At 44.2% G+C, this 13,635-nt stretch overlaps 1 protein-coding gene across 2 annotated transcripts; it reads left to right on the top strand.

Moving 5' to 3' along the window:
- The first annotated feature begins 297 nt into the window (after positions 1-297).
- Positions 298-13,198, top strand: LOC147633165 (uncharacterized). Of its 2 annotated transcripts, XM_086806194.1 has the most exons (6): positions 298-432; positions 1,143-1,264; positions 2,226-2,305; positions 2,408-4,699; positions 4,816-4,999; positions 11,966-13,198. In XM_086806194.1, the coding sequence occupies exons 2-6, from the start codon at positions 1,183-1,185 to the stop codon at positions 12,721-12,723; spliced, it is 3,396 nt and encodes a 1,131-aa protein (XP_086662320.1). In that variant the 5' UTR covers positions 298-432; positions 1,143-1,182; the 3' UTR covers positions 12,724-13,198. The 2 variants fall into 2 exon arrangements, with proteins under 2 accessions (XP_086662320.1, XP_086662319.1); XM_086806193.1 differs by lacking the exon at positions 298-432 and having other exon boundaries at positions 474-1,264.
- Positions 13,199-13,635: the final 437 nt, after the last annotated feature.

Here is a 13,635-nt window from a genome sequence, read left to right as displayed (position 1 = left end):
ATTGTCCATCTTCTAATTAAAAGGGCCCAAGTGATTTGTTGATGGTGAGATGAGATTACTACTCAACACAAGTCTTTTAAAGGGGATGGGAGACAAGTTAGTTCATCTAAACTCTGATGTTTTGGTGGCCTATTGGGGGCTAAATTTAGATAATGTGAAGGTTAGGCATGGGTAAAGGCGCCAAAGCATGATTAAGGGGCCAAAGCATGGTTAAAGGCCCCAAAGCATGGTTAATGTCCAACTCCATAATGGCAGAGCTAGAGAATTTTGTCGGACGTCAGGGGTTCTGAGAGATTCATCATCAGCACGGGACGTGGGTCTCATACACACTCACAGTGCACACCAGCGCGTCAGAGAGGCTCTGCCGAAACGCAAAAATCTTTCAATGGCCATTGCATTTTGAAAGCCCAGAGCAATTTTGAAAGAGGGAAGGCAAGCTTTTTATATTTCTTTCCTTCTTTTTGAAATCCTTTGAAACGATCGCCGCAAAAGAAATTGAGGGCTACGGTTAAATTTGGCGGAAGCCCATGCTAAGTGTAGGGACAAAAAACGCATCATTTTTGGGTGTTGTTTTGAGAGGCGCAGGTTCGGCTCTTCAAAAAACTCGAGCTTGAAGCCCATATACACAGCTTTTTGCCTGCTTTTTTCGCCCCCCTTCCTGGTCTTCTTGCTTTCCGAGCAGCTTTCTGCCTGCTTTTATCTCGTTGCTTTCGCCCCCCTGCAATCGCCCGGATCAGCTCCTTTCTTTCTCAACCCATTTCATCATTTTTTGCTCGAAATGTAGCTTCATCACACATCAGAAAATGTATTTTGTTCAAAGCAGCCAGAAAAGAAAAAGCTGATTTGGGTGCTTTGAAACAACAGAATTTTTGAATTGTGTGTGTCATTTGGTAAAGCAGAGGGGATCCATTGGGTCTTTTGAAAAGCAGAAAAAAATGAATTGGGTCCTATTCTGCAGTTGAGCTGTGTTTGGGATTTGCCCTCTTTTAATATCTTTTTTCCCAAGCCTTTTTGTTAGGAACAACAAGGACTTCAGGAACAGTAGTCTCATACTAGTCTCCTTCAACTTCTTTTCTCTTTTGGTTTGTGGTTTTTTGTTTATAAAACCCATCTCTTCTCTTTTCTCTTGTGATGGCAAGCAGCCCATCAAGCATTCCTGGAAGGAGAAACAGGCCTGGCTGCATGGGGGGCATTGCTCACCTCTTTGATTTCAACCAAGCTCTGGCTGGAAGGAAGCTGCTCACTGACAAGAAGTATGGAGCAGGTAACCGCGCAACCCCTGTATGTGACAGAATCCCTTAATTCTGTACTTTTCCTTGCTCTTTCCTAGGGCAGAACAAACATGTCTAATTCTATGCTTTTCTTTGCTCCTCCAACTCCACCCCACCCCCACCCCTTGGTCAAATATCCCATGAACAGACTCATCACAGCTGCATGCCCTCCCCCTTCTAATTGCCTTCTCTTGTTCGCAACTGTTCCTTCCTGTCCAGTACGAAAATGCTCCGCAGGATGTGGATGGGTGGGCAATCTATGGGCTTGTTTGCTCGTCATGAGCAGCTGGTTGCCAGATCATCTGACAGCAAAGATGGGCTGCGTGTATCTGTAAACCTAAGACACTTTTCCTTATCTCTATTTGAAGTCATATGTGTTTGTGATTGGGTTTTCAAGCACTTGCTCACCTGCATTGGAGTCATATGAAGCTTACGCACAGTTCAGATACTTTTTTTTGTAAGATACCTATTATTTGATTCTAGAATGGCGAGCATTGAACCCAGGTTCACAGCCTGGAAGGCGAACACCAGGCTATACGCCTGTGGGCTTCAGACAAATTCTTACCTTCTTATGAAGTGAAATGCAGTACTTCAGCCATTCTCATGAAATGTATGCATCGAGTCTTAGCTTCAAGCAATGTTTATGAATTGCTTGTATTTAGCCTTCAAGCAATCTCATGCCTGCATGTATTGAACGGTATACTTCTTGGTTGCATCCCATGGTTGTCTGCTGTCGATCATCGTCTGGATCTGGCTGCTTTACACAGAATGCTTGCCAATACGTGTATATTGGGTCTTTATGCATCATATTCCAGGTATATGAAGTGTATATAAGAGAAACTGAACATGGGATGCTATACTATGTATATCCGCCTGCGTCGTGTGTCTAATTGCCATGGCTTTCTTCTGGTTGGGTAGCTGTAACTGCCAAATGGGCGTGCTGTATTTTTGCAGGTGTTGAGCCTCCCAGAAACACCCCAAATGATGGCATGGAAGAATCCAAGTCTAAATCTGGCAGTAAAGGAGAGATTCAGGTAAGTTTTTTTTAGCTTTTTTGACAAAATTTTGATAAGGTTTGTTTGTTTTGTGGGTTCGATTGCATCACTTGAAATGTGCTTTTCTGTGGTGGCGTGCAGTTTGGAAAGAGTGCATCAGTTTCCAGGAGGCTAAGTGAAATTCCTATCAAAGCTCTGATAGCTGAAGAGATCTCAAGGGAGCTTACAAGGGAGGCAGAAACAAAGAACCGAGCTCCTAGCGTGGTTGCACGGTTGATGGGACTTGAGGCGCTACCGGGTGATTCAAAGAGAGAGCAGAAGGCACACAGAGGTATGGAGAGCCTTGTACAAAACTTGCCATCAGAAATGCTCCAGCATGGCAAATTGCTATCCCACAGCCCCCTGGCAAGTGTGGAAAATGCCAAACCTCCACCTACTCGCAGTGTGTCCGACCTCTCGGCTTCGAAAAGATCCAATCGGGAAGAGTACACATCAGGCTTTGAATCTGTATCATTGCAAAGCCATTCACATGTGAAAGATTTTAAAAAAGAATTTGAAACATGGCAGAACTGGAATTCAGAGAATCACTCACGGATGCAGGCATTGGATGATCTGGATTCACAGTTGACTGCTAAGCAGATGCTCATTAAGCAGAAGCTGAGTGAAGCTAAGCTAGGGCTTTTGTCAAAGCACAGTGGTCCACAGGAGAAGCTCTATGAATCAAAGGAGTTCATGGATGCCATAGATTTCTTGCAGGCTAATAAAGATTTCTTTGCAAGGTTTCTTGAAGAGCCAGACTCTCTGTTTGCAAGGCATCTGCGAAACAATGAAGAGAACCCAGTGCCTGAAAATGTGGCAGAACTTGCAAAACACAAAAGAAGGCATGCAAATGGGTCGCCAGAAGACAGCATCAGGCCTCAACTTCGGGGGAAAGAGCCTGCAGAGTCAGTGAAAAGCCATCAGAAAAGCTCAGTAACAGATTTCCAGGTTAAAAAAAAGATCTCAGGTGGGTCCTTTGTACTACCATCTCTGACTGAAGCTCAACAGAAGCACCCGGTCTCTCTCCGGAGCATCGAATATAAAGTAAGCAGCAATGCCGAGCACCAACACGCACCCACTAGAATAGTAGTGCTGAAGCCGGGCCCCAGCAAGGTCCGGAACTTGATGTCTTTATCCCAAAACAGCCCCAGGTCTCCCGAGGATTTTTTTGATACAATGGAGGTCATCAAAGAGAACAGTATGGATGTTCTTCATGAGCTTAGGGAAAGGCTTCAGCAAGAAGAAGACAGAGAATGTTCGAGGAAAACCCGACCTAGTGTCAATGAGCATTACAAACCTTCAAAGGATCCAAGAGAGATTGCTCGAGAGATAGCGAGGCAGGTTAGGGAGAATGTTACCAGAGACTTGATGGTTACAGGTAGATACAACGGAGAGAGTTGTGTGCTGTCAGGAAGGGATTATGTAAACAGATCCAGCTTAAAATCCTCAAGCCAGAATCCAACCCTTGATACGAAAGTTATACATGGAAGTAAAGAAGAAAAGAGAAGAGCCCTTGATCGACTTAAACCACTGAATGCCGAAAGGTCCAATGTATGGCTACCAGAGCTCCAGAATGCTGTATTAGAAAGGAGTCGTCATCTTGGCGACCATGGCCGCCCTCCCCATGACCTGAGAATTTCAGGCAATCACAGTGTAGATGGTGTTAATGTAAGCCAAAATCATCGAGTTATACTGACTCATGCGGATATTGATGGTGATTCAAGCACTCATTCCCTTTGTGAGTCAGAAGCTGATGCCTATGCAAGAAATGAAGAGAGAGGCAAAGGTGAGATGTGTAGAACATTACTGAGATCAAGATCTGCTCCCACAGGTTCATCTCTTCGTAGAAGCCAAGAGGAGTTCCAAGGGGAGGATCCAGGAATGCAAGTAAGTGATCTTTTCGTAGCAGGTACGACAAAGGTGGTGGATGCAATCGAGTCAGGTGATGCAACTATTTGCCGGGTTGAGCCCTCAAGGCGATCCATCTTCAGCAGAAAAGGTTTGGGATTGAAGGGTAGTTTTTCTAAAAGCAGGAAACGAACTGGCAGTAACAAACAGGTGGATGAAGTAACCATTGCATGCAAAGAGCTTCCTACCCAGGAGTCAACTAGAGATGCTTGTGCTGAAAGTGAAAAAAATCAATGCCAGATAGATGACATCGGACCAATCCTCGAAAGTGATTCGTCTGTGTCTTCATTGGAAAACTTTCTCTCTTTGGAGGCTGCTCTTATGGCAGAAGATTTGCTTGGGGCCAAGGGTATTGCTAACCAGCCTTCCAAGATGGGATTGCCTACCACCGGCAGTACCATCTCCAGAAGGCCTACGGTATCAGAAGGTGAAGAGAGAGAAGCTCAATTTGAGCATCAACGCATAGAGATTGTGGAAGACTCTGACGTAAGTGATTTTTCTTCTTGATCTTTTTTTTCTACAATTCTTATAGGCTGTGCTTTGCAATGGAGTGTTTCTTGTCAGACGTGCAAGCTGATTTTTTTTTTTTCAAACTTTGGCAGAGCTTATTGCATAGTCCATCAATAAGCCCGAAGAGACTAGCAAGTGATGGAACTATGAGCACCAACTCCGAAGTTAGCAAAGACCCATCTGAACAGCCCAGTCCGGTGTCTGTTTTGGATGCACCTTTTCATGAGGAGTCAGCAAGTCCCATGGACTTCACAGAGATTAGCTCTGGGCTACAAGGTAAAAACTTTTAAACTGGTTAGGGTAAAATCAAAGTAAGCATATCAGTCCTCTTTTTGTCAATCCCTATTTGGCCTTGTTCCAATATGCACAATCATTTGTGGTCATGTGGAAGAGTATAGTGGCTCTAAATTAATAGTTTGCATATCTACTGTGTTGCTCATCACACAGTCGTTCTCTTAGCCACTTACAAGAAAATTTGAAAGCCCACATCTGCTCAACAATCGCTCCCTCCCCTCCTCATCCTTGTATTCTTTGCAAAACTTTTTTCAGCATTTTCTTTGCTTATGTTTGTTTGTTGTTAAATAAGTGCAATTATCCTCTCAATCATTTGTAAGGTTGGGTATATTCCAATCTCATGAAGGTTTATATACACCTCCTCATTGACGCTCTTGGGGCCCATTGAGGAAAAGAGACTTTGCATCCCGTTTGATATTCTGTCCACTTTGCATGGGCTGCCAAATTGCCAATGCATAGAGTGCAAATTGTGCTTAATATAGGTGTTGGGGCGAAACCTCAACAAAACTCAAAAGCCCTCCACTTGTGCTAAGTCCTTATATTAACAAGTGAGGTTGCCCAATGTAACATGGGTGCTTGAATTGATTGTTTGCGACTAGCGCCTAATCAGAGACTTAAACCCATCTACAAACTTCTTCTTCTTCATGCTCAATATACAGTAGAGAGAGATGACCTAATCTACCATGTACTACTAACATGAAATATGCACAGTCCTGATAGAGATACTCAATGGTAGCACTGCTCTCGAGTTCTCAATGACTCAATGATAACTGAGATCAATGTATGACTGGCTAAAGCCTAGACTCCTATTTATAGTGTCTAATGTTGGTGAGTTGGCTACCAACTCTAACCAACCCTAATAATAATGTCCAACTAAGTGTGTTCACACAATAAACCAATAATTTTGTCCACACTAGGCTACTCATTGGGTGCCCAAACAATATTACAATGATCTGGCACAATAGCCCTTACAAACACATGAATTTGGCCACGTACTTGACCTCTGAGGTGGCCAATGGATAGAAGCATGTCCACACCACATCAAGATAGAATGCATGTGTCATCCCTTCCTGCTTAACTTGCAGCACGTGTGCGAATGATGTTCCATTGCTCCAACTGGTATGGAACTTCTCGTGAACTCACTCTATGCTCGTCTGAAGTTTGAACTCCAATAGCATGGCTACTGGACATATTGTCTCCAATGATATCTCAACTACTATCTTCTCGGGAACTACGGGAACCAGAACTAGCCCCTCCTCCTTTGGATGCTCAGCCAGCATGGTAGATACCATTGCGAAATCACTGATCTCATCCTCCTCCTCAATGAGAAAAGTCTGAAGTTCACTTGTTGACTCCTCTTTGTCCGCGAAAACTGGAATGGACTCTGGGATGGGTTGTCCTCTATCTATTTGGATCACCTCCAAGCCTAGTATTGTTTTCTCCCTCCTTACTTGGGCACTCTGTCACCGATACTGCTTCCTCTCTTGAAAGCTTTCCGGCATCCTTGGACACGGCTGCCCCTCGCTTGCTGATTTGGTCACCCTCCTTATGCAATGATTTTGCCTCCCTTTCTTGCCCCTTGGTTGAGAGCTGTATGCTCCACCACAGGATAGCTAAGATAAGATGCCTTCTTGTCCCAGATATGCCCTATATATAGGCACTAATGCTAGCTAGGGTTGGCCATGATTTCATGAAAAGGTGTGTCCTTAAGCCACTTTATTGCCCCTCCTTTTGGTCCACTATCCCAAACTGGTCCACCTTGAAGGATGCCCATGGGCTGTCCACAGCCATGGTGTCATGTGCACACTCTCCAGAGTGACGTGGACATGCTTCTATCCATTGGCCACCTTAGATGACGAGTACGTGGCTGGATTCATGTGGTTGAAATGGCTTTTGTGCCAGTTCATTGTAATATTGTCCAGGCGCCTGATGAGCAGCCAAGTGTGGACAGATTATTGGGTTTTGTGTGAACACACTTAGTTGGACATTACTATTAGGGTTGGTAGAGTTGGTGGCCAACACACCAACATTCGCGACCAATGCTACCATTGAGTATCTCTATTCAACATTGTATATATTACATGGTAGATTAGGTCATCTCTCTCTACTATGTATTGAGCATGAAGAAGAAGTATCTTCCAAATGGGTTAAGTCTCTGATTAGGCGCTATCGCAATCAATCAATTCATAAACACGCTTCCCCAAGCACCCATGTTACACATGGCCCCACTTTTGACCATTTTTAGTCACCATTAACCCTAATGGTTTTCACATATGGCACGACATATTTGTCCGGACTTGGACAAGGACTGGGCACTTGAGTTGGCCTTCCCAAACACCTGACCATGGGTCTAAGAAGTGTTCGGTCTGGCTTGTACAACATTACATCTTGCAAGGAGGGTTACATAGACTTGTGCCGCCATGGCACAATTGAACTAAACCCTAATGACCTACATGGTGTCTCTTGGCGACTTGTCCCCCCTTGGACTAGGGCTAACAACATGCTCTTGGCCCATTAGGAAAGGTATCCTCTGTCCTAGATGAAGGAGAATGTCCACATAGCACCCTAGGATAGATGGTGGATGTGACAATGACAAGGGGAGATAGAGACAGGAGGAGAAGAAGAAGATTGTACTACTGTTCTGTGCACACCGAAGTATGGTCTATGGGACCTGCACAGTATCACAAAACCTTGTGGCTGTGATACACACATTCTACAATCCAAACCATGTGTATGTGCATGCATCTATAAGTGGCAAAAAGCCACTTATATAGTAAGCCCATAGTTTCACATTCAGCTGGACATCCAATGAAAAAACTTTAAAAGATCGAGGCTTTATAACATTAGGCCTTTTGGACTCATTGGACTCAAAAGCTTCACTCTTGACAAAAGCCTCTAGTATGGACCCTACATGGCCCAAAACCCTACATGGCCTAAAATGGCATTAGTATGAACCCTGCATGGCCCAAATTCTTCACTCTGCTAATACAGTCACTAGTATGGAACAACTGGAGATCTGGCCCTTGAAACCTGGGCAATGGGCAGCCTTTTAGCCTTGATGCCATTATTTTTTAAGGTGTGCACTCGAATGAAGGGCTATTCAAAGGGGCAAGAGGCTTGCTAGGCCTTGGAAAAGGCACCCATATCTTTTCTTTCTCAGCTTTATGAGACATTTAGTCACAAATACTCCTATTGCTGGTTAATAGCAAATGTAATCTCAACATTAGCAGGATCTTAACATTGGGGTCTTGTCACCCACCCTTACAAGCAACACACTAGGTTGCTCAAACATGCATTTGTGAAGACATTCTTTCTATTTGTTATGATCCTTAGTGCTAGGCTTCATTATTATCGCTAAGTCTGCCCTGTATCTCCGGAGCTCTCACAGAAACTCAGCACACAGACCTTTGTATGAATGTATACTCTTACGTGTGTGTGTGTGTGTGCGCGCATGGGGTGTGTGTGTGTGGGAGCATATATTGATACCAAGTTCTTCACCCACTATTGGGCATTGATGACGTCAGTGGGGATGTCGTAGTATCCAGTCCATACTATGCATGATGGAGTTGATGGTTTATTGTCTTGTGGATGACTACCATGAGGTTATAAATTGCACTTTCTTATAAGGTCAATTTGGGCATGTTATTGGATTCATCTAGGTATATATATATATATATATAATCCCCCCACAGCTAGCCTGTCACCTCCCCTTTGTGCTGCTAGCATTCATTGTGCCAAGAGTAGAGCATGTGCAAAGAGAGAGATGGAGGTTCAAACCATTACGAGTTAGTCTACAGAGGTAAGAGAGAGAGAAAGAAAGAAAGATATATTAACGTCTGCGAAAGGCCAAAGTGGCCTATGAGACCAAAACATAGTACACAGCTAATGGTGTCTCATCAAAAGTAAGACAAAAAGGACTAAAACAGTCCTAAAACAGTCCTAAGAGAGAGAGAGAGAGAGCAAGAGGGAGAGAGGGATAGAGATGCGATAGAAAAGAAAAAAGAAAGAAAAAGAAATGACAGCCATGGGCTTTGGTCCCAAAATGGCTAATTTGGTGCATTTACTTGGCTCTGGCTCTATCACGCGGATTATGCTCAATGGAGGACTTTCGGATGGTATTTCTCTCACCCGTTCTCTCCGGCAGGACTGTCCTCTTAGCCCTCTTTTCTTTGCCATTGCCACTCATCCTATGTTATCTCGCCTAGATGCTATGGCATCGCATGGTGAAGTGGTTGGTTTGCATCTCCCTCATTGCAAGCAATTGGTTGCTCAAGCCCTTGCGGATGACACTTTTATGTTTCTCACGGCCGAAAAAGCCAATATAGATCGAGTAATGGAAGCTTGGAATAATTTTGCATTGGCTTCTGGGTTGAAAATAAATTCAACAAAATCAGCCCTCATTGTATGCATGGAATTTGATCTTGAGGCATTAGGGTGGCAAGGCCGTGTGGTGCATACAGGAGACATTGTTCGTCATCTTGGGTGGGTGTGGATGTGGACCCCCAAGCGCTTCTTGCTTGGATTTCTGCTCGGATCTCGGATAAATTTGTGTATTGGAAAGCTCAAGGGTGGCCTATGCACGTGAGGGTTAAGGTTGCTTAGCATGATTTTCTATTTTTTGCCTTCCGCTACCTTGGACGCACAAATCTCTTCTCCGTTTGGTTGCTTCCATTCGGTTTATGTTGTGGAAGAGGCAAGGAAATATTATGGGTCAAACATGGATAGCTTGGAATCACATTACGACGCCCAAAAGAATGGGTGGGGCTGCTTTACTGGATGTCCGCTTGCATATGGTGGTGCGTAGGTGGGCGCTTTTTCAAGATATGTGTCTGCAGAGCAGCAGCCTTGGGTATTTATGGCTCGTGACTTGATTGAGTTGGAGGGATTGTCACATGGACGGACACGTGTGCAGGCTTCATGGTGGGACATTGTGAATGCGGCTCATCCTGTCCGTATTCGCTCATCTCACATTTTATCGCATATTCTCCTTTCTTGGCATGAAGTTCTACTATTGGCTCGGTGGGATCCTGGTCATGAAAGACTACTTTTGAACTCTTTGCAGTTCGAAACATTTGTGGAGTCGCGTGTCATTGTTTGGCTAGACAGGGATGCTTCACGCATACGACTCAACCGCATGGTCAGGTTAGGCTTGGTTAGAATCCGAGATGCTGTGATACCTGGTCGTGACAAGCCATATTCGTTTCGTCGTATTCGGCAGCACTTTAGGATTCCTCGGACATTTCAGCCACTATGGGTTGACATCATGCATGCAGTTGAGCCTTTTACTCCATTGCCTCGGCCATCTGCAGATCAGCCTTGGCTTGATTGGGCACTATGTAAATCTGGTGACTTGATATTACTTTCAGCTAACCAGGTCTATCATAAGCTCGTATCAGAGAAAGATTGGGTTTCAGCCAAGGCCAATGCACAAGTCTAAATCATGGTGGCAGAAAACTCTTATGCGTGGTTGGCAGTCCAAACTCCCTTACCAAGGTAAGGTTTTCATTTGGAGGATGTTGGTGGGAGGGTTACCTATACAGGATCAGCTCAGCCGTCGTAAAATTACATTGGCCTCTTGCTTCTTTTGCACGACATGCACTGAAACAGTTATGCATTTGTTCATGAGTTGTCCAGTGGCCTATTAGATTTGGTCTTTTGTCTCTCGCGTTTGGGAGGCAGTAGAGAGGTATACTGTTTCGGCTCATCAGTGGATATTTGGGATTTGTCCTCAAGTCATTACTTCGGACAGTCACCTTGTGATATTCCATTTCCTTAGATGGACAGGACTTTGGCATATTTGGACTACACGGAATGGGTTCATCTTTGATTCCTTGTCTGGAATACATGGGCACATTCTACGTATCCGCAGTTTGGTGGTTTGGCAGTTTTCTTCTCTTCTCTCAGCTCAGCTACTGGATGCAGATGTTATTTTGTTATTGTCTACGGCGGCTCGGCTGGCTCATCTTTGATGCTTTTATCTGGGAGGCTTATTTGGCTAGGAGGCTTTCTTATTAGTGTACAGGTTTGCATGGTCATGATCCTTTAGAGGATCTTTTGTGGGGGTTTTTTTGGGGCCATAGGTTTTGTGTGAGCCATGTGGCTGATGTACATTTTTACATATAATATAAAACACCATTTCACGAAAAAAAGAAGAGGAAGATGCGATAGAAAACAAAAGAGAGATTGCACAACTCAAATGATGCTCATTATAATAGAATCACCCAAGTACATGCTTTTATGGGCATCAAGCCTTATCTTTTGACCAAAACCAAATAAGAGTTGTTCACACCCAAAGAGGGTGTTCACATCAACTAACTCCGAAATGCCCAACAAACCCCCCTTCGTATAGTGATGGAGGTGATGCCATTAGTCACAGTGATATGGACTCTAAACTGTAATCACACGATACAAAAGAACACAGTGATGCCAACACCCGAACTCTCATGTCAAGCATGATGTCAAGAGTTTGCTTTTGATGGTCTTCGGCAGCATAGTTGCATGCAAAACACTTATCTAACCTTTTTTTCTGTATTTCTCAAAATTATTTTAAGTCTTCTTGGATTTGCTTCCTCCATACACCTCTACTCCATATAACAGAACCTGCATGAGCAAGGCATTTTGAACGTCATTGTCTGCCATTTGTAAGCCATATGATGGTGCTGCAGTGCAGACTTGAATCCAGGATCTCATGTTGGGGGGGGGAGGGGGAGGGTGTTGGGGGCCCGGGTTGGTTGTGGGAATTGCAAGGGAGTGAGTGAGTTATAGTCATCGATTTGTTTATTCTTGTGTGATATGTTCTATGGGCATTGGAATTTGTTTGTCTGGGTCGAAATTTACCCATCTTTGTCTACACCCCCCATGGGAATGTTAGATGTAGACTTCTTCTTGCAATACTATGTGCTTACTGGTTCTAACATTCTGTTCCACTCTTACTTGTATCTAATGCAGAGTTGCGGATGCGACTTCGGCTCCTCAAGTTTCTTGATCATGAGGCAGAGTCAAACCCAGAAGCATATCAGGAAGAAGATGGTCACTTCACAGATGAGAACCCATCCACAACCAATAATCTATATTCAGATCTAGCTGATCTTGACATGGCAGGGCCAGATTGCTTCTCAAGTCATATTGAAAATTCTGATTTGTCAGTATATGGGATAGATTATCCAAAGGGAAAAGAGCCCGAGCTGCTTTATGTAATGAATCTACTTGTTGCATCTGGATTTACTGGGGACAATGCTGCCATTTTGACCCGGTGGCATGCACCAAGTCAGCCCCTAGCTTCTTGCATCTTTGAAAATATGGAAGACAACTATAAAGCCAGGGAGATCAATAGTGCAGCATGTACAGAAGAGGGAGGGGTGTTGGGTTCTCACACCCGGCACCTTCTCTTTGACAGAGTAAATGAAGTTTTACTTGAAGTTTTAGGACCGCAAGTGAACTGTCGCACATGGTGGAAAAATCCGTGTAAATCAACAGGCCTTGTGATGCCCTCTGGGAAAGATCTTGTGCGACGGGTGTGGGCTGGGGTTTGTAAGCTTTCTTGCTCGCATTATGAGGCTCAGGATACGCTGGGGAATCTGGTAGCAAAGGATCTTGCTGGGAAAGATCGCTGGCACGATCTTGGGATTGACATCGAGATAGTTGTGCTTGAAGTGGAGAGAGCCATTTTCAATGATTTGATGCAGGAGACACTGATGGTCCTCTAAGCCTCCAGTTGGACATGCCTACTTGAGCTACTAGTTGCAGTGAAGGTTTACCCCATCTGAGGGAGATGAAGCTAAGTTCCCTCTTTTGTATACAAGCAAAGCAAGGAAAAAATAGAAGTAAACAGCCTCGCCTTCCTATATAACCACATGTCAAACACATGAATTCAAGTATCGTCTTCTCCTCCCAGTGTATTGTGATGAAAGTGTCATGGGGATGATGCCAGATCTATGATCTTTGTGACCACTTTGCTAGGTGCATGGTAGCAATGCACCAACTTTGTGCTGGTCTTTGGTTTGCAGCTGCATAGGAGAGCCCATTTGTTTCACCTTAAAACAATGACATGGAAAGTAGAAGAATTGTAGTGGACATACATGTGCGTGAACCTCCTCCACCACTACCAATCATACCAATCAAGTCCCTTGTACTCTTGAGCCCATTTGATAGTTTGAATTTTGATTGTTTCTGCAGTTGAAAGTTATGTGTGGCAAATTGCTTAGTGGGAAATACTGATGATTAGGGCATGCGTTAATGACGAATTCGCTTCAGATTAAGGGAAGAGATAGGGACCACCTGCTTGGCTCCCAATCAACCCTTTGGCCTGAAATCTGCTGGTATCCCTACACCTTTACATAGAGGTTGGTGGGCTGGGTTTGTATCAATCAAGCAGCCCTTACACCTCACGAACTTAGTAAAAGCTCGAAATGCTTGCTGTCCACACCACTACATTAAATCCCTGAGATTTCTTGTTAAGGCTGGCTTTCACTCATCACACATGGACACCTCCAAACCTTTCTTATGCCAGCTAGATGAGCCCAATGGGGCTCCAACAGTTCCCAATGTATTGGCCTTCACACATCACACATGGACACATCCCAACCTTGGCAATTGTTCTTATGCTAGCTAGATGAGGC

The sequence above is a fragment of the Cibotium barometz genome, chromosome 12 (assembly GCF_041138505.1).
Source record: "Cibotium barometz isolate CiBa-2024 chromosome 12, ASM4113850v1, whole genome shotgun sequence".
In the NCBI taxonomy this organism is placed as follows: Eukaryota; Viridiplantae; Streptophyta; class Polypodiopsida; order Cyatheales; family Cibotiaceae; genus Cibotium; species Cibotium barometz.
Note: the sequence above shows the minus strand (reverse complement) of the source record. Positions and strands in the feature narration are given on the sequence as shown.

Bases quoted from the DNA above. Each gene is read 5' to 3' on its own strand.
- LOC147633165 (XM_086806193.1), top strand. From the start codon at position 1,132: ATGGCAAGCAGCCCATCAAGCATTCCTGGAAGGAGAAACAGGCCTGGC. The intron at 4,700-4,815 runs GTAAGTGATTTT...AAACTTTGGCAG, and splicing joins AGATTGTGGAAGACTCTGAC to AGCTTATTGCATAGTCCATC. The intron at 5,000-11,965 runs GTAAAAACTTTT...TATCTAATGCAG, and splicing joins GATTAGCTCTGGGCTACAAG to AGTTGCGGATGCGACTTCGG.